The 25,020-nt window shown below is 37.7% G+C and overlaps 2 protein-coding genes across 6 annotated transcripts in view; both read left to right on the top strand.

Annotated features, from left to right (window-relative positions):
- The window catches only part of LOC138832931 (poly(A) RNA polymerase GLD2), a 45,010-nt gene extending 29,095 nt beyond the window's left edge, over positions 1-15,915 (top strand). For 4 of the 5 annotated variants that reach the window (XM_070031200.1, XM_070031198.1, XM_070031199.1 and 1 more), the window contains exons 11-15: positions 4,384-4,427; positions 10,026-10,162; positions 11,817-11,908; positions 12,971-13,050; positions 14,662-15,914. In XM_070031200.1, the coding sequence (XP_069887301.1) occupies positions 4,384-4,427; positions 10,026-10,162; positions 11,817-11,908; positions 12,971-13,050; positions 14,662-14,736 (428 nt within the window). In that variant the 3' untranslated portion in view covers positions 14,737-15,914. Of the gene's footprint in view, positions 1-4,383; positions 4,428-10,025; positions 10,163-11,816; positions 11,909-12,970; positions 13,051-14,661 lie in introns of all 5 variants that reach the window. The other variant, XM_070031202.1, reaches the window with a different exon arrangement.
- Positions 15,916-18,159: 2,244 nt separating this feature from the next.
- Positions 18,160-25,020, top strand: part of LOC138832930 (cardiomyopathy-associated protein 5-like) — a 92,662-nt gene continuing 85,801 nt past the window's right edge. Inside the window, exon 1 of the mRNA XM_070031197.1 lies at positions 18,160-18,435. Within this exon, the coding sequence (XP_069887298.1) occupies positions 18,284-18,435 (152 nt within the window). The 5' untranslated portion in view covers positions 18,160-18,283. The remainder of the gene's footprint in view (positions 18,436-25,020) is intronic.

The following is a 25,020-nucleotide window of genomic DNA, read 5'->3' as shown; positions in this document are numbered from 1 at the left end:
TCATACATATTCTACTCAGCGGGGTGCTGAGAGATGGTAAAGAGAAAACTGAGGGTTTATAGTAATTAAACCAGGGCTCTGAGATGTTTGATGACTAACATTTTGAATGTTTGAAGGTTTAGTTTAGAATCTTAGTTTTTGAAGGTTATTATGCAAATGGAGAGTATGCGTAATACTCATATGTTCCTTCTAAGAATATTTACCACTAAATAAATACCTGGTATTACTCCATGACCTGGGAGTTCAGCAGTGAACAAAATCGAAAGCTTATATACTTTATGTGTAAAAAGTAACATTTTAATAACCATTGCCAAAACATAAGAATCCTCAGGTGTGACAGCACTATTCCACACTTTTTCCAGCACTATTTACACTATTTTGTGGCCACACAAGGCCTACATACTGAGATACTGTCTCAAAACAAAAGAAAACGAAATTCCAGCTACTTGGGAATCAGTGACAGGAGGATCATAATTTGAGGTTAACTGAAAAGTTAGTAAGACCCTGTTTTTAAAGCAAATTGGGAATGGTGGTGAATACATACAAACCCATCTACTGGGGAGTTTAGGTAAGAGGATTGCGATCTGAGTCTAGGCAGAAAGGAGGACACCTTGTCGGAAAAATAAACTAAAATAATCAAAATGATTAGAGTATGCTTCAAATAGTAGAAGAGCTTACTTAGCCAGCACATAGTCCTGAGTTGGGTTCATCTCAAAACAAACTAAACTGTTAAAACAGAATTGTTAAGAACTGTTAGAACTGATTACCAGTAAGCATGTATTCCTTCTTTATTTTTTTGGTTGGTTGTGGGGCTTGAACTCTGGGCCTGTGCGTTATCCCTGAGCTCTTCAGCTAAAGTAGAGCACTCTACCACTAGAGCCACAGCACCACTTCTAGTTTTCTTGTGGTTTATTGGAGATAAGAGTCTCATGGACTTTTCTACCTGGCAGCCCATACCTGGCTTTGAACCATCCTCAGATCTCAGCCTCCTGAGTAGCTAAGATTACATCATGAGCCACCTGCGTCCAGCCAACATGTGTTCTTTAGACACTGTTGTATGAATTGAGTCTGCTTACTAAATATCCCTACCAGTTTATCATCTAACTCTGAGAAAATAATTATTATGGTGCAGTAATTTTTTTAAAAGCCTCCTTTTATTACACTTGGTGCTTTTTAATGTTAATATACTGAAAGATAACAGCTTGAGCAATTTTTTTAAAGACAGTAGGAAAGTAAGGGTTTGTATATTAAAAGGATTTGGTGCCTTTACAGTAGTGTTTCTGTGCTGTTATTGGAAAAAAGAAAAGGCACATTTTTCTTGGTATGTGGCTAAGAATCGGTTGGAAGCTGTGGGAAACTATAGTTCTTTGGATAGTGAATGGGAGGATGATGCCATTTTGGGATTACTTTGGTGAGTCACTTTTTTGAATAGTAGGATAGAATAGTTGAGAACAGAAGAAAAGCTTCTCAAAGGGTAAAGATGATTGTCACAGATTTTCTGTTTTCAAAGCCCTTGCCTAGCATAAGCAATTAAGTATTTAAACAATTATTTCTTAGTTACTCACTCAATCTCAGCGTTTTTAAAAAGTGGAAACATTAGTAAGGGTTCTTATGTGTTTAGTTTTGTATTTTTGAACAAATACGTTTGAACTTAATTTGGTGATATTTATTTAAAATTAATAAAGTTAATAATTTAGAAATATTTTAATTCACATTTAAATAAGTTATTTGTACACATCATAGAAATTTTGAAAATACTCAAGTATAAAGAAAAAAATTGATAATCACCCATATTTTCACAACATTGTTGGTGTGAATTTTGTTTTCTTTGCAAGGGTTTCAAAATGTATCTTCTAGCCAAACATTTAAGTGGCAAGTTCAGTTTTATTAATTTCACATGTTTGGACAGTGGGTACTATAATTATTTTTTGGGTATGCATGTACAGTGAGTACTGTAATTATTGTGTGTGCATGTATGCATGTGTGTGCATGCCTGTGTGTGCCTGTCCTGGCACTTGAACTCTGGGCTTGGATGCCATTTTTGAGCTTTTTTGCTCAAGGCTAGCACTCTTCTATTTGAACCACAGCTTCACTTTTAGCTTTTTGGCAGTTAATGAGAAATGAGAGTCTCATTGACCTTCCTACCCTCAGATCTTAACCTTCTGAGTAGCTAGGATTATAGGTGTGAGCCACCAGGTTTATTTTTAATATATTAGCAAAACTTAAAATAATGGAAAAACTTTGAAGATAGACTTATGAATGTACTAAGATAAATCTTGCTTTTCTTTGGCTTTTTTGTTCAGAGGAACTTCCATAATTTCAGTCCAGCTCTTTTATAAGTTTCGTGGATTTTTCTGCTCATACTTTCCTTGCTTCACACTGATCCTCAAATCTGAGTCTCCTTGATTAGCTAGGATTGCAGACATGAGTCAATGTCGCCTGGCTAGTTTTGATTTTTTTTTTTTACAGTGACTTCTTGTATATTTCAGTTGACTTTCATTAAAAATTGAATTTTTTTTCTTTTTCTTTTTTTTGGGGGGGTCCAGTTGTGGGGCCTGAATTCTGGGCCTGGGAACTGTCCCTCAGCTCTTCAGCTCAAAGCTAGTGCTCTACCACCTGAGTCATAGCGCCACTTCCGGCTTTTTTCCTTTTTGCTTATGTGGTGCTGAGGAATTGAAACCAGGGCCTCATGCATGCAAGGCAAGCGCTCTACCACTGAGCCACCTTCCCAGCCCCCAAATTGAATTTCTTATATATATAAACTAAGTAATAGCATATAATAATAGCAATATCATCACTGGCCACTGTCTATTAATTTTAGTAATGATGTCAAAATTAGATTTACTAAATTTGGTTTGATTAAAGCATTTAACATGAACATCTACATACATGTCTTTGCTGGTTACATTAAAACTTTTGATTGACATCTGTAAAATATATTTTAATAATAGTTACTTAAGGTGATTTAAAGAATGAACTGTTTTGCCAGTGTAATATATTTTAAAATTTGGTTTTGATTTTGTTAAACATTTTATTTGCTGAAGTGGTTGAGATTAATGATACTATCAACCATTTCTATCTACTCTAAAGAGTACCAGCTATCAGCCAGGAGTGGCTCACACTTGTAAACAAATTTAGCTCTCAGGAGGCTGAGATCTTAGGATCATGATTTGAAATCAACTCAGGCAGGAAAGTCAATGAGACTCTTAGCTTTAGTTAACTACCAAAAAAACAGAAGTTGAGCTGTAGCTCAAGTGGTAGTGTACTAGCTTTTAGCAAAAGGCCTGAGCATCTATGTCTTGAGTTTTGGCCCTATTACTGACTCCTCCAAAAGTCTGTAAGTGGGGTTGGGTCCAGGCTGTCTCTGGCAGCCATTTAAGGAACTTTGGAACTAGACCCTGTAAATGGTAGAAATGTATACTTTTAGAGCTGTAATTCTTATGAGCTGGTCATAATGGTTGATTATATGTTAACAAGTGTATTCTAGAGGTTGTTTTTTAGACGTTTTTGCTAAGTAAAAACTTGTTACTAAGTTTAGTTGCTTGTAGTATATTCTTAATTCTTAAATATCAAGTTTATTTTGATAGTGTATTTGATTTCTAGTATTTAAGATACTTTGAAAGTATATTACTTAAATTTTACCATACTCCTGACATTGCATTTTATAGTTATTTCTTATGTTATAAATATCAGATACTACCTTTTGTATTACGTTATAGTGATGCAAAATTACTGTTAGTGAATTTAGTGAGATTGGATTTGTTTAAACTACTGGATGGTGAAGAATGACAAAATAGAAATACAGCCCTGAGATAATGATTACTTTGTATGTGATTTCACTTACATTCTAGTAGAGCTGTACAAATTTCCTGTTAGAAATTTCTAATTTCTGCTGAGACTTTAGAAACAGTGTATAAAGGAGAATAATTGAGATACATTTATGTATGTGACAATAAAATTTCCTTTGTACAACTGATGTATGCTGGTGGTTGAAGATTTTTTTATTTTAGTTTTTTATTTTTTCAGTAAGTCAGATTTTTGGAATTATCAATTTTAGTATTGTTAGTACAAATTAAATAATGAAAGGACAGTTATGATAGATATTCTTACATGATGTTGTATCATTGAACTCTTAAAGTTACATTTTTGGTAACTACAGCCATCTTAGGACCTTCCAATATCTGTAGAGCAGTCCTTTATTTTGTGTGTATGTCTAATTTGGGCCAGTATTTTAATTTAAAATTTTAGGGGTCATATTATATGGCAACTCTTGAATTGTAGCATAAACCCAGTATTCTCATTCCTAGGATATAGGTGACAAATTATTGCATTATTAATTGAATCATGTGAATCACAGAAGCTTTAAACTTTTTCTTTTTATAGCCCTACCTGAACCCATCCTTCCATCCCTACAAAAAATTTACCCAGTAAGTGTTTCTTATAAATTATAATACATATTATGTCAAGTGTGAATTATTATATGTTATATAAATGTATGTAAGGCTAGTACATGATAACCTTTTCTGTACAGACAGGCATTTGCCACCAGAACATTTAAATGTTTTATGCAATTTTTTTTTTTTAATGGGTACTTTAGTTAATGGCAGAGAAGCTAGTCATTTACGTTAATGTGGAATTTTTTTTTGCATGACATGCATGATCATTACTAATAGGGGTTAAATATACTTATGAGGGCAAGACCTATTTATTCTAGCCTTTCCATACTATTTTAAAATAAGCAATTGTTTAGTAACTCAGATTTTTTTGGTCTAGTTTATCCTTTGAAAAATAGGGAATGAAACTAAAAATTTGAATAATTGGATAACCTGTCTTATCTTGCTAAATAATATACTAAAGAGATAATATTAGTATGTTATTCTTATCTGCATAATATTATTCCTGCTGAAACTGGAAATACTAAAAACTGAAGTATGGCTACTGGGAAAATTTAGTATATAACTCAAAATTTGAATTTAGAGAAACATATAATATACTTATTCATAATGTATTCTTTTATTTCTTCCTTAGTTTTCTTGCATACTTTCTTCAGAATTCTGTTTCTTTGTTTTATATTGCTGGTATTTCGGTTTTCCTCTTTGTTCCTGATTTTCTTTGAAAATAATATTTAAGCTGCTTGTTTGGAATGACTGAAATCATGTACATTTTAGTTTTATACACACATATGTGTCTATGTTTTATCTATATAAGAGGAGCTGTTTTGTAAGCACAGCAAATGGCACAAAGGAGAATGTGCTTTATAGCATATATGATCAGTTTTCAGAGAACTTACTATGTCACACAAAATATATTTGATTTGTAACATGAATTAGATAGGGTAGGGTTTAGTCACTGATATTTGAGAAGAGCTGTTCTTTATTTTTGAACATTAGTTATAATGCACACATGGAACATATATAATAAAGGTTCATTTGTAATAGAGGCAGTAGTTTTATGATAGTAATGGAGGTTCCTCAGTTTTTGGTGGATTATCAGCTGGGATAAACTATGACAAGAACTTTTTAAAATCCAGTCTTCTTTTTAGAATTAAACTATTAAAACAAGTTTATAATATAGTTAGCGACCAGACTTCATGCTTTTATACATTGTGAAAAATGAAAATGTTAGCAACTATAGAAATAAAAACTTAATTTTTTGGCTTTATTCTTAAATAATTTCTGCTTTCTATATTCTTTAGCTCATACTGATCTAAGATAATGATTATGTTTATAGTATTTCATTTCATTCCAACTTTATAATATCCAGATTTTAATGTAAAAAGAACAACAATATGTGGTTCAGATTACAAAGGCCCTAATAGTGAAAAGACACTTTTATCTGGGTGCCAGTGGCTCTTGCCTGTAATTCTAAATTCTCAGAAGGCTGAGATATGAGGATTGTGCTTCAGAGTCAGCCTAAGCAGAAAAGTCTTTGAGTTAAGACACTCTTAGATAAATGTTGATCCCAGCAGTTGGGAGACTGGAGAGAGAAGTGTTGGGAGTTTGAGGGCAGAATGCTTCTATTGAAATCTTACTTGAAACCCTGTGCTGTGAGGAATTAATGCAAGACAGAAGGGAAATACAAGTTCAGTACTGTGCTTGGGAAGAGAGGTATGATTTTGATGAGAAACTCACCATTAGTTGTTTTGTTTTGTTTTTTGTTTTGGTTGTGGGGCTTGAACTCTGGGTCTGGGTGCTATCCCTCAGCTCTTCAGCTCAAGGCTAGCACTATACCAATTGAGCTACAGTACCACTTCCGGGTTTCTGGTGGTTTATTGGAGATAGGAGTCTCACAGTCTTTCCTGCCCGGGCTGGCTTTGAACCTCGATCCTCAGATCTCAGTCTCCTGAGTAGCTAGGATTACAGGTGTGAGCCACCAGTGGTGCCCAGCTACCATTAGTTCTTACTAATACCTGTAGTAAAGAATAGCCCTACTTTTGCTTGAAAAAAATCAAGCCAGATATACCTTTATTCCAGTTCTTGGGAAGGTAGTGGCAGGAAAATACTGAGTTTGAGGCCAACCTGGGCTTTATAATGGAGAACCTAACTAAAAAATTTACAAAGACAACAGTTACAAACATCAGTATATATTGTTAGTGCAAAAAGTGAAATGTATTTTCAAGGAAAAGATGTTATCATTTGAATTGGTTTTTCATTGACTTAGTTTGTAGTTTTAAGGCTGTTGGTTTTTGTTTTTGTATTGCTCTTTAATGTGTCTTTGAATGTATTAGCTTAAGTTGTATTTGCTTATTTTATTTATAGTAGCATATATTTTAAACATAGTTGCCATAGTTGAGAAGCTTGTTTCTTGTTTTTGTTTTTTTATATGCTGGTCCTGGACCATGAACCCCATGATCTAGGTGCTATTACTGAGCGCACGCTCGCGCTCGCACGCGCTCTCTCTCTCTCTCTCTCTCTCTCTCTCACTGTTTTTTTTTCCTTTTTGCTCAAGGTTAGGCTCTTCCACTTGGGTCATAACTCTCTTGCTTTTTTGGTGGTTGATGAGAGTCATGGACTTCCTTGCTTTGAACTGCAATCTTCAGATCTCAGCCTCTTGAATAGCTAAGATTACAGGCCTGCACAAGTTGTTTTGTTTCGTTTATTTTGGTTGGTCATAGGGCTTGAATTCTGAGCCTGGGTGTTGTCCTTGAGCTCTTTTGCTCAAAGCTAGTGCTCTACCACTTTGAGCTACAGTGCCACTTTTGGTTTTCTGGTGGTTAATTGGAAGTAAGTCTCACAGACTTTCCTGCCCTGGCTGGCTTTGAACCTTGATTCTTAGATGTCATCCTGCTGAATAGCTAGGATTACAGGTGTGAGCCACCAGTGCTTGGCAAAATTGTTTCCTTTTTAAGTGTGGATATTTCCTTCACTTTTCCATTAGTATGACAGTATAAAATCATGAAAAATGATCAGTAGAGCTAAAGGAACACTGGCATTGTTGGCTCAAAGTCACCAATTTAATAGAGTAGATTCAAACTGAATGTTTTTTGATCTTAAGTTATTAAAATAATTTTAGAATTCAAACAATTTTAGGTTTCATGTAAGAACATCAGTTTTTAAGTTGAATGTTTAGTTTTTGTTGTTAGAAATCAAAATAATAAAAAGCAAGATCATTAAACGGAACCTACTTTAAAAGTTTTTAATTGACCCATATTACTTGTGTATACTGCCTTTCTTCTTGTTTGACCTGCATACTTATTTTCTTTGCAAGAAAATAGTATTCTAGTTTGACTCTGTGTGTGCGTGTGTGTGTGCGCGTGTGCGAGCGTGTGTGTAGTGTGTGCGTGTGCATGCCCGTGCGCGCATGCTTGCCTATATTGGGGCTTAAATTCAGGGCCTCGAACTCATTTGACTTTATGCTCACAGCTGGCACTATAATATACCTGCAAGTCATGCCTTCAGACCTACTTTTTGTTGGTTAATTAGAGATAGAGCTTCCAGTTTTCTGCTTGGGTTGGCTTTGAACTGCAATACAGGCATGAGTCACTAATGCCTAGCTGGTTTAGCAAATTTAAGTAGTAGTGTCAGAAGTACAATTTAATACCTAGGGATAATCTGGCCATCCTTTTGCCTTTACTGTTTTTGTTGTTGTTGTTGTTGTTACTGTTGTTGTCCTGGTATTGGGAACTCCGCCTAGCCACTGTTTCTGAACTTTTTTGCATTAAAGCTAGCACTTTACTATGTTAGCCACAGCTCCATTTTCAATTCTTCAGAGGTTAATTGGAAGTAAGAGTCTTACTACCCAGGTACAGACTGGCTTGGAACCACAATCCTTATATTTCAGGCTCCCAAGTAGGTAGGATTACAGTGCATGATCCACTTGGGCCTGGCTCTTGCCTTATTCTTACTGGTACATTGACGCTCCTTCCTCAGGCTAATTAAAATTTCAGTTTGAGTCTGATGTAATAACTACAGATAGTAGAAATGTAAAACAAAGTCCTAAGCTGAAGATTGCTAGTTTTCTCAGTTATAATTGGAATATAATTCTTTTTCTAAGAGAAAGGTAATCATGTTTCTTGATAAACATTGATTAATTACTGGTGAGAATACAAGGGATGTTTTATTTGCTCCTTTGTTTTGACTAGCATTTAGTGCTATATTATACTATTTCTATGTGTTACCACTTAGTTGTTTAGGTAATATATTAATGAATTGTATTATCAGTTATTAATTTTATTATTTTTTCTTTTGAAGTTATTTATAATGAAGAACTATGAACTCCAGGTTAAATTTTTGTTGTTGTTGTTATTGGTCGTGGATATTGAACTCTGGGCCTGGGTGCTGTCTCTGAGCTCTAAGGCTAGTGCTCCACCACTTGAGCCACAGCGCCACTTCCAGTTTTCTGGTGGTTTATTGGAAATAAGATTTTCCTGCCTGGGCTAGCTTTGAACCATGATCCTCAGATCTCAGCCTCCTGAGTAGTTAGGATTACAGGCATGAGCCACCCACGCTTGGCTTCCAGGTTAATTTTTTAAAGAATAGAATTAGGAACCTTAGCTATAGTTCACATTTCTGCTGCTTTAACTAGTTTTTAAAAATCTATTTCTACTTGGATGGCAGTGGGTTAACATAGTTATTTTTTATGGTACCTTGGAAATTGCATTTAGACTATGTTCCAGTTTTGGACATTTATTACTTGAAGGTATCTATATTCATTTAGGTTCTTTTTTTTATTTAGTGTGTTTTTCATCTAGAACTTAGTGCTAAGAAAAAAAGTCAGCTATGAAAACAAATGGCATAACAGACCAAACAGCTCCCTCCCTAGGCCTCCACCAAAAAAATAAATTAAAAAAAAAAGAGAGAAAAAAAACCCATTCATTTTCCTAACAAATAATATGGTAAAAATTTCCTGGATGTTGCTTGTTAGTATGTGTACTATCTATTTTTTCCCTCTGCCTTTTTCTTTTCAAGTTCAATTCATGTTGATTATCTGTTTTCATTAAAATACAAAGTACAAAGGCAGAATAAAGCAAACATTTAAAAATGAATACTATTCATATGCTGAAGCTACTCTGGCCTTTGAGGAGTGCTAAGTAGCAGTTAGAAAAAGCTGTTTATTGCTTTATGCCTTTCTTTTCTTTTTTGGTCGGTCGTGGGGCTTGAACTCTGGGCTTGAGCACTGTCCCTGAGCTCTTCAGCTCAAGGTGAGAGTGCTCTACCGCTTGAGCCACAGTGCCACTTCCTTTCTGTCTTTTTCTTTTCTACATCTGGTCCTTGTGGAAATAATGAAGATAATATATTTACGAGTGTATGTTTTGCTAGGTTGAATTATGATACGTGTACTGTTACTGTATGAGTTAGAAATCTTTAGTTATCATAAAGATAATTAAATGATATTCCCAAGTGAAGGATTAAAATATCTTAGTTTTCCAGGTACCTTCTGTCTTATTTTAAATATTGGTGCAATTTCTAGTGGAAGACAATCAAATTTGTAAATTTCCAGCTCAAGAAAGTTAAATTTCTTCTTAAAATTTTTTTTAGTTTTTAGTATGTGCTATAAATGGCTTAGCTTGTTTCTCTTTTTAACAGGAATCTTTTAGTCCTGCTATTCAGCTGCACCTTGTACATCAAGCTCCATGTAATGTTCCTCCTTACCTCTCAAAGAATGAATCAAGTCTTGGGGACCTCTTACTGGGCTTTCTTAAATATTATGCTATAGAGTTTGAGTAAGTAAAGCTTTAAATTATGTTTATTTGTTTATATATAAGTTAATTTGATAACTTTGGTCAAAGGCTGTATTGTTGTGCTATAAACATGTCCAGATTGTCTAGTTTATAAGATAATAAACTAACAGTTACTAGATTTTATAGTCCCAGCAAATAAAAATGACTGTAGTATACCAGGCCAGGTTTTGTTGACTGATTGCATTTGTTTTCCCATTTTATGTTATGCCTTATTTTCCAGAAGGGCCTTTCTGAACCCTATATTTAGTTCCATAAGGATGTTTCATAGTTTGGAGCATCTGTATTTTAGGAACTTAAAATTTATAGACACTAGTACAGAGCAATTGGGCTAGAGGTGTTCAAGCAGTGTTGTGCCCGCCTATTCAGTATCACACAAATTCTCACAGTTACTGCATTCCAAAATCACACAGGAAAATATTTGTCCTTGTGAATTAGATCATAGGAAGGCATCTTAAAAGCATGGTTTTCTACTTTTTTTTTTTTTTTTTTTTGATCAAGAGCAGTGTGGAGTCAGGCACATACCTGTCACCTAGAATAAATAAATTCCCACTCCTATATATAGTTCTTGAAGCCTGGCTTTTAAGATTTTTAGCAGTGACATGTCAATGAAGTAACTTAATATTTAGTTTAAGAGATGAGATTTGGGCTGTATTACATAGGCTAGTCCTGAATTCTTAGCCTCAGTCGGTCCTTCCTCAGTCTCTACTGTAGATGCAATTACAGGTATATACCACTACACCTGCCTAAAAATCAATAAATTTTAAGTGATCATATAAAAATTCTGAGACATTTATGCCATATACTCAAGTATCTTTTTTATTTTGGTCGGTCGTGGGGCTTGAACTCTGGGCTTGGGCACTGTCTCTGCACTCTTCAGCTCAAGGCGAGAGCTCTAGTACTTGAGCCACAGCGTCACTTCTGGTTTTCTAGTGGTTTATTGGAGATAAGAGTCCCATGGACTTTCCTGCCCAGGCTGGCTTTGAACCTCGATCCTCAATTCTCAGCCTCCTGAGTAGCTAGGATTACAGGTGTGAGCCGCTGGAGCCCGGCCTGAAGTATCTTTTATCAGTCATTTAATTCTTTGTCTTTCAAGTAAAGAAAAAAGTTATTGGATACTTTTAAGTTCATTAGAAATCTTTACAAACCTTTTTCTCCCTCAGTACAGAGAACTAAACCCAGGGCTTACTCTGCTAGACAACACTCTACTACTTGAGCTATGTTTTTGGCCCTCTACATTTTTAACAGCTATCAAAATTCTTTTACTGCCAGTTTTTAAAAAATGCCCTATTTTTATGTTTTTACTTGCATTAATTTTTTTTCTGTACTACAGTTTTTCAGGAAACCTTCAATACCTGATATGTACTAAGTAACTAGTTGAATAGTGAAAGAAATAGAAAAATATCTTAACGTCTTGGAGCTTTTATTCTACTTTGGGAGGTACACAATAAATAACAATAAATAAGAAGCGTAAATAAGTAAGCAGTTGTTAGAAGCTGAAGAGAAAAAAAAGAGGGTGCTGAGGGTTGAGGCAAATGTCAATATTGTATAAGAAAATCAGGATAGGTTATTCTACTGGCTGATAAAATTAAAGGGAAATAATGAAATTGTTGAGACAATTTAATCTCCTTTATTATAGTTGGAATACTCAAATGATTTCAGTTCGTGAAGCCAAAGCCATTCCAAGGCCTGATGGTATTGAATGGAGAAATAAATACATCTGTGTGGAAGGTAGTTTGCCATGCTTACTCGGTTTACCACTTGTTAGCATTAGTACTGAGAGTATTATTTAATTTCAGTTTGTAGCATTAGTACTGAGAGAATTATTTAATTTCAATTTGGATTTGAGTTAAAAGTAATACATGTATGTTCTGAAGTGATGACAATGTTAAATCTTTAACATTTGAAATTTAGTTGTGAGAAATACTACACTTGAATTTGAACATTAAATCTCTCCTGTCTCCTTCCTTTCCACTCTCCTTCCCTCCCTTTTCCTCTTCTTTCCCTTTTGTTTTTCTTCTTTTCTTCTGTTTGTAGACTAGGATTTATTGAATGGGAATTGAGGATACTGCTATGGAGGATAGCTTTGGAAACATACATAAAGATTTCCTTTGTTTTCCACCAGTCTTCTCTGTTTACTATTTTGTTTTTCTCTGTTATCAGATTTCTTACCAAATTTATCGTTTCTGTGTCTTTTTTTCTAAAACATCTACTCAAACCTTAACTCGAAACTGGCTTCCATTTTCTCCCATATTAACCCTCTACTTACAAAGGGTATAGATCCTTTTTGCAGATGCACAAAATTAGCTTTTAAGTAAAAATGAAGTTTTAAATTATCCTACTGTACCATCTGAAAACACCTCTCGTTTCTGATAACTTTTTATTTAATTTATTTTTATTCATTTAGAGTAAGCCCTTGACCTACTATAAGTCTTCAGAAACCTTACCTACTTCCATGATTTAAACTTAAAATACCTGTAGCTGATGACTCTGATTTTTAGTCATCCCTCTCACTTGAGTTCTAACTAACTTATTAGGCACCTCATAGTTATGAGTTATGGTCATGTCTAGAAATGATGTTAGGCTAATCAATACCAAGTGCTGTATTTATAGTTCAAAATGGTTACATGTTGGCAGTTTTATATAATTGAACCTAATTTACAAATATTTGGTGGCTGGGGATGTAGCTCAGTAGTTCTGTGTTTGCCCCACATATACAAGATCTTAGGTTTGACTCTCTGCAAAAAAGATAGAAAGGTGTCTTTTTAATGATTTGTTTGTCTAACATTGCAGAACCTTTTGATGGAACAAATACAGCCAGAGCTGTGCATGAAAAGCAGAAATTTGACATGATCAAGGATCAATTTTTAAAGGTAAACATTGTGTCAATTCTAGAAACATAAATTAGCAAACTATGCTTTAAAAATGAAAAAATAGGATTAAATAATTCTGATTTCTAAGTTGTGGTGACATTAATGTAACAGAATAGGGAATTTACTTCTTGAGTTTTGATTCACTTTTCTTCCAGAGGAATCATTCATATGACTTTCACTTTTGTGGAAATATTTTTATAGTTTATTAAACTTCCAGAATAATTGAGTAAAACCTAGTGAACTCATTTCTTTCCTTAAAATATCAGGAGTTTATTACAATCTCAGAAGGAAGCTAATGTCTCAGCCATGAACTTTTTTTTCTTTTTGTTTACCCCACTGTTAAGAGGGAATTAAGAGTGTCATTTTCTCTTTATGTTTTGAAAAGTTTAAAAAGTATATGCCCACAGTACGGATTTATTAATCAGTGGTTTGCCAGATGAGCTTCTTCGATGAATTCCATAGAGTACAATATAGAGTGTACATTCTGTTCTATGAAACCTAGAAAGTAATGCTTCCTAGAAGAAGGAACTGTGATCATTTTTAAAAGCATAGCTTTTTATTATTTGGACAAAAGTGGACTGTAGGGGCTGGGAAGGTGGCTCAGTGGTAGAGCACTTGCCTTGCATGCATGAGGCCCTGGGTTCGATTCTTCAGCACCACATAAGCAAAAAGAAAAAAGCCAGAAGTGGCGCTGTGGCTCAAGTGGTAGAGTGCTAGCCTTGAGCTGAAGAGCTGAGGGACAGCGCCCAGGCCCAGAGTTCAGGCCCCACGACTGGACTCAAAAAAAAAAAAAAAAAAAAAGTAGACTGTATTTTAATAATTACCTTTTAAATTAGGCCTCCAATTTTATTTAATTAATTTTGTGCCTGTACTGGTGCTTGAACATAGGGCCTCTCACTCTCACTTGTCTTTTTTCACTTAAATCTGGCACTCTACCTACCACTTGAGCAATATCTCCACTTAGGGTTTTTTACTGGTTAATTTTGGAGATAAGGGTCTCATGAACTTTTCTTTCCCAGGCTGCCTTTTGAGCTGTGATCCACAGATCTCAGCCTCCTGAGTAACTAGGATTACAGGTGTAAGCCACAATGCCCATAGCCATCTCAATTTTATCTACCAGAATATATTTGATCAAATTTAGTAACTAAAATAAAATTTGTTAACAAAAATAGAAAATTGTTTTTCTTAGTGATAAATGATAAGCTGTGAAGGTAATACTTTCAATCAACTGGACAACTAAGGTGAGAATAAATTATAAAGTAATGTGCCAGATTTTTAGCTTTTGACCAGAATTTCATTCTCTTTCTCTTTTTTCCATAAGTTTCTGTTCACTGGAAGACCGAAAAGCTTAAGACAAAAAGTTAATGAAATAATTGAAGTAATCCTTACTCTCAAATCTAAAGATTTTGTTTTTATTACTTTACTATTTTAGATGAAATTATTTAACAATTTATTTTAGATGAATTATTTAATAAGTATTGTCATCTGTAGATACTACCCATATGCTCAATTTTTTTCATGAATGAATTGGAAACATACAGCTATAGATTTTAATCTTTTGTTCTTTGTATAGCTTATGCTTTAAGAATGATTTTTTTCTTTCTTTCCTAGTCATGGCAGAAATTGAAAAACAAAAGAGATTTGAACAGTATACTACCTTTAAGAGCTGCTATCCTGAAAAGATAACTCACCTCTATTAAATTCGTCAAGAAATAAAGAACAATAGTTACTTCATAATGTATATTGTTTACCTCCATCATGTTTTTTTTAAATTGTTCTTGTTTCCATGTTTCATTTTTATAAGGACATACATAAAGATTGCATATTTTATTATGATGTTTCCTAATAAAATTCTTTGATTTAAAAATGTATTTTTGAAAATGTTTACATTGATAACTAGTAATATTATTACATGAATTTTCAGACAATTAGATAAAATATATTTTGGGAAATTACCTGAACAAATGAAAGGTTTTGATATTACTTCAATTATTTGTAAAAGTTGTGTGACATTTTGAAAAGGTTCTGATTTATACATACTTATTACTGTATGACCTACAATAGGTTGTTGTGTCTATGTTGTTTTAGTAAAGTGATGATTCAAGTCAGTTATTCAGTTACTTGAAGTAAAATGAAATCTTTTATTTCAGTGAAATCACTGGAGTCATGAAATACTGGACAGTTACCTTAAGTCTTCATTTGACTCCTTGGACAGACTGAGGCTTTAAGTGTGCCTGTACTAGCATTTCATCAGTATTTTTCCATGCTTTTGATGGATTCTTCCGATTGCTTTACATTTTATGTTGAAACAACAATAAGTACATTTTCCACTTTTAATGTGACCACTGACACAGCAGTTAGTAACTTGATACTGGATTATTTTAAGGACAAGACATTTGGAAAAGACGAAGTCTCCTGTGCTCTGTGATAATATAGTACAGCGTGCACTTTTTCTGTTTTCCTGCTTTTCCCCCCCTGTGACAAGAAGAAACAGAAACTGAAACATCAAAGTTAAGATCATTTCCTGTTTGTAGAATCAGATTTTTTTTCTGTGTACAGTTACAGTATTGGAATTTAGTATATCTTTTTACACAAAGTAGAGGCTGCTGAAAAAGCTACAGTGTTTATTGAAGTTGTTTTTGATTTTTGTAAATATTTGTGAATTGTTACATGTAAATTTAAATATAAAAACTAACCTTGAAAACAGTTTTAACTTTTTCAAAAGAACCGCTAACAACTTCTTTTAGACCTACTGTAGTACAATTTGTACCTCATGTATTTTTTTTTTTTGCAGACCAATTCAAAAGTTAAGCTAAAATTTTTCTTTGACTTACAAAAGGTGCATATTTTCATTTTAAGTTTCAATTTTTGTATGATGTCAAATAAAGTTTGTACATAGAAATATGAGTCTTGAAAAATGTTTATATATTGTTCACCTTTTATCAAAATATATTGAATATAATATTCTTGTGATGAATCTTGAGTAATCATGGTCATAATAGTACATTGTCATTCAGCAGTATTGTACAATTCTTAGGGATGAATTCAGTGTTATAATAAGGCCACAATTGTATGTACTCTCACTGTTACTGTGTTCTCAGCTCCTAATGACTTCACTCTTACTCTTTTTCAGCCTATTTGTTGTAAGAAATAGATCAATAAGTTTGTGTTCTAAATCAAAGACTTCAGTTATTTTCAGTTTTAGATATTTGTGTATTGATCTCTCCATTTCTGCATTTTTGAATGTGTTAAGGAATTGTTAGCCAGGCTCTTATCCTGATCTGGTTCAATGCCAGCCCAGCAGACCAAGAGACTCTTAACCTCCACTTAACTGGCAAAGAGCTGGAAGTGAGATGTATTGCATTCAAGCCATTGCAACTGGTAATACTCAACCTCCATATGTTACATTCAGCAGTTAAAAACAGAATCTGCTATAAGTAAATATTTGCTGTTGTAGCCATAGAGTCATTCCCACTAGTAAAAATTATGAATTGTAAAGGCACATCTATCTGGTTGACATACTCAGCAGATATGGTCTGGTCTGGTATTCAGGAAACAATTTGGTAATGTTCTGTAGTGCTATGTACTAGGTACTTGGCCAGTTTATGAGCTTGTGAGGGCTTGGGTTGGTGGGAGGAAAAATGAGTAATGAATTTTAAAAGTACCCTGGGGACAGAGATACTAGCATACTTCCTCCCTCCCCACCTCTTGCGCTCCGGGCCTGGGATCCTGGGGCTTTTAAAACTCAGGGCCTGGGTACTGTCCTGTGCTGCTGGTTTTGCTGAAGGCTAGCATTCCACCACTTGAGCCACAGCTCTACTTCCAGCTTTTTTGATAGTTAACTGGAGATGAAAGTCTCATGGACTTAACCTGCTGGAGCTAGCTTTGAACCTTGAGCCTTAGAACTCAGCTGTACTACAGGCATGAGCCATAGAACCCTGGCGACCAACATAACTTGTAACATAGACTGTAGTGGGAACCTGGAAGAAGAGGATTGCAGAAAAGAATGATGATCTTTAATAATAATAAAAAAGACCAGATCCTTTCAAGCAGAGGAGTTGTGTGAAAGTATAGGGGAGGGACTTGATGATGTTCGGAGCTCTTCTAAAAGAGCACATAGGAAAGATGTAGGTTGCTAGGCAAGATTTGATCTTTGTGAGGGTCTTGTGCTTCAGTCTTGGAGCAGTCAGGGGTTATAAGTACTGGTTTTACATGATACAGTAAAACTTGGGTCCTTCAGGCTGAATTTCAGGTAAAACTTAATTTTTTTTGTTGGTCATGGGGCTAGAACTCAGCCTGGGTGCTGTCTCTCAGCTCTTCAGCTCAAGGCCAGCGCTCTGCCACTTGAGTCACAGCACCGCGTCGGGTTTTCTGGTGGTTTATTGGAGATAAGAGTCTCACGGACTTTCCTGCCCAGTCTGGCTTTGAACCGCGATCCTCAGATCTCAGCCTCCTGAGTAGCTAGGATTACAGGCCTGAGCCACCGGCGCCCTGCTTAAAACTTAAGATTTTTTGGCGACTGCGAGTTTAAGGTTAGTGGAGCTACAACTATCCTGGCTAAACGATCAGAGAACACTGAGGCAGGGAATATGGTTTACCAACTTGCAATACAGAGGAAGTCTATACGGAACCATGAACCAAAAGTGAGGTCTTGAATTGTGCTAGCCTAGTACTCTCCCTTGAATCACTTCATTTGCAACGATTGGGGACCTTAAGCTACCTTAGCTCCCACTGAGCCTCCGGTTCCTCTAGAAGAGGAACTCCTATTGCCAGTGAAGTTCAGAGATGAGAGAGATGTTGGATCTGGTAACAGTAAGGGAGTAACTTAGGAGCCCCAGCTCCTCCCTAAGTTTGGAGTAAAGGGTCCATCAGAACGCTGAACTAAGAAGCGTTAACCCTACCGAGTTCCAGGGCTGGGTCGCTTTTACCCTCTGAGGTCAGAGCGCAGCCTGAGCCGTCTGCGGGGCCCAGTGGGGAGGACGCGCGGGAAGCTGGCAGAGGCTCGGGGAAGCAGCCCAGCCGGGCCCCGGGGGCCCCGGGAGCTCAGGCGGCGAAACTTTTTGACGCCTTCTATTTAAAGTCTCAGGGCTCACCCGCCCCCGCCCGGGAACCCGAGCCGCCCCGCCCCGGCCGGCCGGTGGCACAGGGTGGTGCCCGGCCGAGGTGCAGTCAGAGGGAGAACACCAGGCGCAGCGCGGCGTGGGCGCTCCGACTCCGGCCCGGGACAGGCGCGATGGCGAGCCGCGACAGCAACCGCACCACCGAAGGCCTGCTCGGCTCCGAAGGGGACGAGGCGGCGGCCCGGGAGCTGGACACCGAGGAGGAGGAGTCGTCGGAGGGGGAGGAGGAGGACACGGCCGAGTCGGAGGAGGAGCCTGAAGCCAGGTACCTCGGCCGAGCCCCAGGGCTGGGCCCCGGGCAGCTGGGCAGCGCAGGTGTGAGTAGGGCCGCTAGCCGCCCCAGGGGGGTGCTTGTTGCTTTCTCCTTTATGGATCTGGAGTTCATTTTCCTGGAAGGAAGCACTTTCCGTCTTGGGACTTGCTGCCTTCATTTTTCTCTTCTGAGCTGGAAGGTGAAGGAGCTCGCTGTCAGCTGGAGTGACAGGCCCGCCTGCAGCAAAGTTTACTATGGCCATCCCATCCCCCAACCCGCTGAGCCCCAGCTCCTTGTGACTTGCTGCTCTTATTTATTCTTGGAGATTTACGTAGGGTCCTCATAACTCTGGAAGGCTCACCCTAGCCCAAGGCACAGGATCAATCTGGAAAAACCTAGGCTACAGGGAGTGGAGGCTAAGAAGGCGGCTCTGATCAAATGGATGGTGGCCTCCTGGATGCACAACTCTGTGCTAAGAAGGGTACGGAGACCCCTAACATAAATTTCTTAGGGAGAAAAGAAGCCTCAAGGCCATTTGAGGTGAAGGCAAGACTGAACCCACCCTCCAAAGGTGGAGGAATGTGAGTTCTAGGATAGCTTCCAGACCTTGTCTCAAAAACAAACCAAAACAAGGTTGGGAGTGTGGCTCTAATGGTAGAGCCTTTGCCTACCAAGCACTGGCCCTTAGGTCAAACTCCACTACTACATAAACAGCACTAGCTAGCAACTCCTGCTCTTAAGTTCCTACTGGCCCCAAGCTCTAAACTACCAACATTTCTTTAAATGTAAATACATGAAATAAGAATTTTGCAATTGCATTATAAAACATTATTGTTTGATCTTCCCTCATAAAGGCACTAAAATAAAAATATTAGAAATGGTTTGTGTGTGTGTGTGTGTGTGTGTGTGTGTGTGTGTGAGTCGAGGTGCCTGAACTCTGGGCCTGGGCCCTGCCCCTCAGCTTTTAAGCTCAAGCCTAGTGTGCTACCGCTTGAGTCACAGTGCCACTTCTGTTTTTTTCTGCTTATATGGTGCTGAGGAATCAAACTCAGGGCCTCATGCATGCAAGGCAAGCACTCTACCACTGAGCTTTTTTTTTTCTTTCTGAGTTTGCATGGGTCAATGCCTTGTATGCATGAGGCCCTGGGTTCGATTCCTCAGCACCACATAAGCAACCGGAAGTGGCGCTGTGGCTCAAGTGATAGAGCTCTAGCCTTGAGCTGAAGAGCTGAGGGACAGTGCCCAGGCCCAGAGCTCAGGCCCAAGACCGGACCCCCCCCCCAAAAAAAAAAAAAAAGAGTTTGAAGGTGGCGAATGGATATGTACCACTTGGGCATGCATGCATACTCAGTGCCCAACTCATTCCAGCAAGCTAAAATGAAAAAGTAGACCATAGAGTGGCACTGGCCAGGGTAAATGGTCAGTAAGATAGGATCTTCAGTTATGGGTCTTGTTCTCCAAGCAACTACTAAAAAGGAAGCAGGTATAGACTCTGCCCTCAAGATATTTATGGGATATTAGGGAGAAATATGGGGAGTATGAGACTATGTGTTTAGAAACAATAGAGACGGAAGACAGATTGTGGAAAATCAGGAGAGAGGGTTAAGCTTTGGCTACCTTACAGGAGTAGGCAGGAGCCTGGCTTTATAAAATGAGCTTACCCTGGCCTAAGGCACAGGATCAATCTGGAAAAACCTAAGCTTTTTAAATTCTTTCTTTCTTTCTTTCTTTCTTTCTTTCTTTCTTTCTTTCTTTCTTTCTTTCTTTCTTTCTTTCTTTCTTTCTTTCTTTCTTTCTTTCTTTCTTTTCCTTCCTTCCTTCCTTCCTGTTTGTCTTTCTGTCTTTTTTTTTGGTCGGTCCTGGGGCCTGAACTCTGGGTCTGGCGCTGTCCCTCAGCTCTTCAGCTCAAGGAAAGCTAGTGCTCTACCACTTGAGCCACAGCACCACTTCCGACTTTTTCTGCTTATGTGGTGCTGAGGGATCGAACGCAGGGCCTCATGCATGCAAGGCAAACACTCTACCACTGAGCCACCTTCCTAGCCCCTATTCCCTTTTACCTGTATTTAATTTAAAAATTTTTTATGATTCTGTTTTCTTTATGTATAGTCTATTTGAATGTATATCTTCAGATGGTGGGGGGAAGGGTACAAAAAAGGATGAAAAAGTACAGCAGCTCACTGGACACTGATGAAAGTGAACTATCCAACTCATGAGTGGAGACGAGAGGGAGGGACTGGGGGAGAGTAAGGGAAGGAAGACAATGTACAAAAGGAAATGCACTCATTACCTGACTCATGAAATTGTATTCTCATTGTACATCACCTCTACAATAACAACAAAGTAAATTTTAAAAAAAGAAAATGGGCAGGAGATGCATAAAGGAATAAGAGAGAAGGCACCCATGAGATATGGAACAAGGAATAGGGACCTGCAATCCTCAGTACATTGAGAAGGGAAAGTGTGGCAGCCTTTATAATAGTAACACCTAGGATGTGCCTAACCCTGTAAAAGTAATATCCCCCAGGAGATCCTGAAAACTCATTTAATACTAAAATGTGAGCAGCTGACAGTTTGAAGCACCACCTTGTGGCTGCATTGCCTGTAGACAGAGGTCAGGACCTTGAAGTGATATGATTTATCTTCAGTAAACTTCAGCCCACTCTTACTATGGATGGAAAGATATCAGAACAAGCAGAGTAGGAAGAAACACAAGAGATCGATCCCTTTAAAAAAAATCACATTTTTGGTTTTTGACAAAAAAAGTAATTAGGAGTCAGTAAAACTTCTGATCAGAACTTGAAGAATAACAGATTTTGTTATAGAAAGTAGTCTGTAGACTGGTTGGGACACTAGGGTCATTATCGAGGGTGTAGTCCACGGTGGGACAATGGGGAAAGGAGCCAGTGGAAGTAGCTAGAGGTAGAAGGAGGTCATCGAGGGGCAAGTCCCAGTGGAATGGGGAGCCTCCCTGTGCTATGACAGTCAAACCACAAATTGAGTTTACAAATGTGGCCTAACATTCTAGGTTCTTCTGAGACTTGAATTGAGGACTTGGGATATTTTCTAAGAGATGGAGGGTGAGAGTGATAAACCATGTTATCCTTTCTTCAAGCTCTTCCACAATGAAGAGACCCTGAATCACTGTAGCGGGCATGGTGCTCAGTGTTCTTCTGTTGACTCTTGTTAAATCCTTGTTGGAATGCTGTTATGTGACTTGCCTGTTACAAATGGGGGAAATGAAGTTTCACATCATTTACTGAGATCAAAGCAAGCACGCTGCGAGCCTAGGTCTGTGCACTCAAGCTGGTAGACTTTCACTACCCCTTCCCTGTGAGGAGGTGCTCTTTCTACTTACTACAAGGGAAGCTGACATGGCCTCCTCTAGCTTTTACTTTCAGAGCTTATTAGAGAAAAAGGAAAAAAAGGCTCTGCCATTACTGGGACTTGAATTCAGGGTCTCTCACTCTAGCTTTTTGCTCAAGGCTGGCATTCTAGCATTTGAGCTGCTGGGTATTTGCATTCGGTGTTTACAAACCACAATCAAAATGGTATTTATAGCTGGGAAGGTGGTAGAGTGCTTGCCTTGCATGCATGAGGCCCTCTGTTCGATTCCTCAGTACCACATAAGCAGAAAAAGCCAGAACTAATATTGTGGCTCAACTGGTAGAGCTAGCCTTAAGCTGAAGAGCTGAGAACAGCACCTAGGCCTAGAGTTCAAACTCCACGACTGGCAAAAAAAAAAAAAAAAAAAAAAAAAAAAGCTATTTACAAAGATTCTAACAATGCAGGAAATGTTTATGTTGAATTTGAAAAAGTTTTATAGTATAAGTTATGATGATGCCAGCCATAAAATTGAACAGATGTACTGGAAAAGAGGTCTAAAGAGTTAATTAAAATTAATATTCACTTAATATAGGCTAGTTTGAAGGTTAAAAGGCTAATAGTGGTTGTCCCTGAGATAATGGTTGATTAGGATTTTTTCTGTATATTTATCTGAACTTTTCTGTTTTTCTATAATGGGTATGTAGTACATTTTATTATCAGGAAAATAAATTCAAATGGCACAACTGCAGTCATAGCTCCAGTAGTAGAACACTTTGAAGACCCTAAGTTCAAACCCCAGTACTGCCAACAAGAAGAACAAAATTCAAAAGACAAAACCAACTTATCTTTCTTTTATCCTTTCAGGTACAATATAAAGAATTACCATTAGCTGCCTTCTGAAACAAAGAACAATATCTTCTAATCACAAAAATGCTTTTATAGTACATAAAGCTCATCATTACACAGACTAATAGTTTTATTTTTGCCAGTCCTGTGGCTTGAACTCAGGGCCTAGGCACTGTCCCTGAACTTCTTTTGCTCAAGGCTAGCCCTCTACTACTTGAGCATAGTGCCACTTCTGGCCTTTTCTGTTTATGTGGTACTGAGGAATTTAACTCAGGGCTTCATGTATACTAGGCAAGCACTCCACCACTAAGCCACATTACCAGCCCTGCTTCTCCCCCGCCCCCCTTTGTGCAAAGGATTGTTCCCAAGGCCTTACTTATGTTAGTCAAGCTTTTCACCAGTCCAGTCCATATACTATGTTAGTAGGTTACCCTTCTGACATACTAGTCCTACTATCTGGTCATGTGATAAGGTGTACAGCATCAAGATGTCTGGGTGTGCATCCTGATAACCATACTTTTTTTTTCTTCTTTTTTTGGGTCTGGTCATGGGTCTGAACTCTAGGCCTGGGCGCTATCCTTAGCTCTTCAGCTCAAGGCTAGTGCTCTTCCACTTGAGCCACAGTGCCACTTCTGGCTTTTTTTTTTTTTCTGCTTATGTGGTGCTGAGGAATCGAACTCTGGGCCTCATGCATGCAAGGCAAGAGCTCTACCACTAAGCCACCTTCCCTGCCCCTGTTAACCATTCTATCACGGACAAATTCTGTCCTCTGTGAGCTCAGTTATTTCATCCATTAAAGGATGGTAATAATACCCAATTCACAAGCTTGTCCTAAGGAATAAAGAAACCATGTGAACGTGTGAAGTTATACTTGGCTTTTGAGGAAAACTCACTGGCAAAGCTCTGCCTCTCACTCACCATTCATCAGGAAGGGAAGGTGGCAGTTGTTAATCTGAATAATGATTCAGAGAACAGAGTGCCATGGGCCAGACAAGGTGCTGGACATAGGAACATTACTGTGAAGACTACTACTGCCCTCAAGGAGTTGATACTCTGGGTAGAAAAACAGAAGAACATAATTGTGTCCTTAACTGTTAGAAGAGACTAAGGGAAAAAACATTCTGTACCAACCACTTCAAAGTGGAGAAAAAATCCTGGAATTCCTACCACCTAGAGGACTTTACCATTGGATCAGGGTTTCAAATCTTAATGAAGAGCCTCAAAGGCCTTGTAGTTTGTAGATACCTAAAACATTCTTGTGTTGTAAGCTTTATTCAAGGTTATTGGTTAAAACAGATCTATAAAACCACCTGATTTTAGAGCTAGGAGAGGCTTTTAAACATCTGTTCTCATCCAATTCTTTTACAAATTCAGAAAGCATGTGTTAGGACATGTTCTCAAAATAGATATTCTCTTTAGTGATAGAACTAGGATTAGACCCCAGGTGACTGGATTCCAATAATGTGTTCATTAATTTATTAATTCAACAGATAATTATTGGGCTCCTGTGGTGTGCTAGATCCAAAAGGTACAGAACAAAGGTCTTGCCTCCTGAAGCTGACTTTCCAGTTTAGAGAGATAAAGAAAAAAATAAATAATATGCTAGGTGGTCCATAAACTATATGAAGACAAATCCAGTGGGATTAGGGTTAGGCTGGGTTATTTTTTTTGTTTTTTAATTTTTATTTTTGGTGATAGGGCTTGAATCTGGGCCTGAGTGACGTTCCTCAGCTCTTCAGCTCTACCATTTGAACCACAGTGCCACTTCTGATTTTCTGGTGGTTATTAGAGATCAGTTTCACAGACTTTCCTGGCTGGCTTTGAACCACAGTCCTCAGATCTCAGCCTCCTGAGTAATTAGGATTTACAGGTGTGAGCCACCGGCACCTGGCTAGGCTGTTTTTGATAGAATGGTGAAGAAGCCTCTCTGATATGACATTTGAGCAGAAAGTGAAGGACTGTGTGTTGTAGGTAAAGGAAAGAGCAGGTGCAAGGGCACTGAAGCAGAAGCACAAGTTCAGTTTTCTGGAGTAGAGTGAGCAGGGGAAGAGTGGAAGGTAAGTCCAAGACAGGTGGGCTACACGTCATGTAGGGCTTTGTAGGCCTTTCCCATAGCTCATTTAGACCCTTTCTATTATTTTTTGTTTGATAAACTTGTGTTGGCCCAATTTAATTTCTCTAGGTAAGCACAGTAGTGCTTAAAAATTACCTTCTACTTACAGCTCTGCCAGTGCCTATATAAAACATGTCTGTCTAAGACGATAGAATTAAAGTCATTAGTGACATTCACATTTAACTAATCATTACAGGTAACAAATGTTGTAGAGGTGAAGGAAGGTTGCAAGTGGATTTTGTTATCAGTACAGAGCACTCTGTTTTCATATATCTATTTATGGGGTGTCTTCTACTGATTGCTTACCGAGGTGT

Source organism: Dipodomys merriami, unplaced genomic scaffold (genome assembly GCF_024711535.1).
Source record: "Dipodomys merriami isolate MVZ:Mamm:240054 unplaced genomic scaffold, mDipMer1.0.p SCAF_20, whole genome shotgun sequence".
In the NCBI taxonomy this organism is placed as follows: Eukaryota; Metazoa; Chordata; class Mammalia; order Rodentia; family Heteromyidae; genus Dipodomys; species Dipodomys merriami.
Note: the sequence above shows the minus strand (reverse complement) of the source record. Positions and strands in the feature narration are given on the sequence as shown.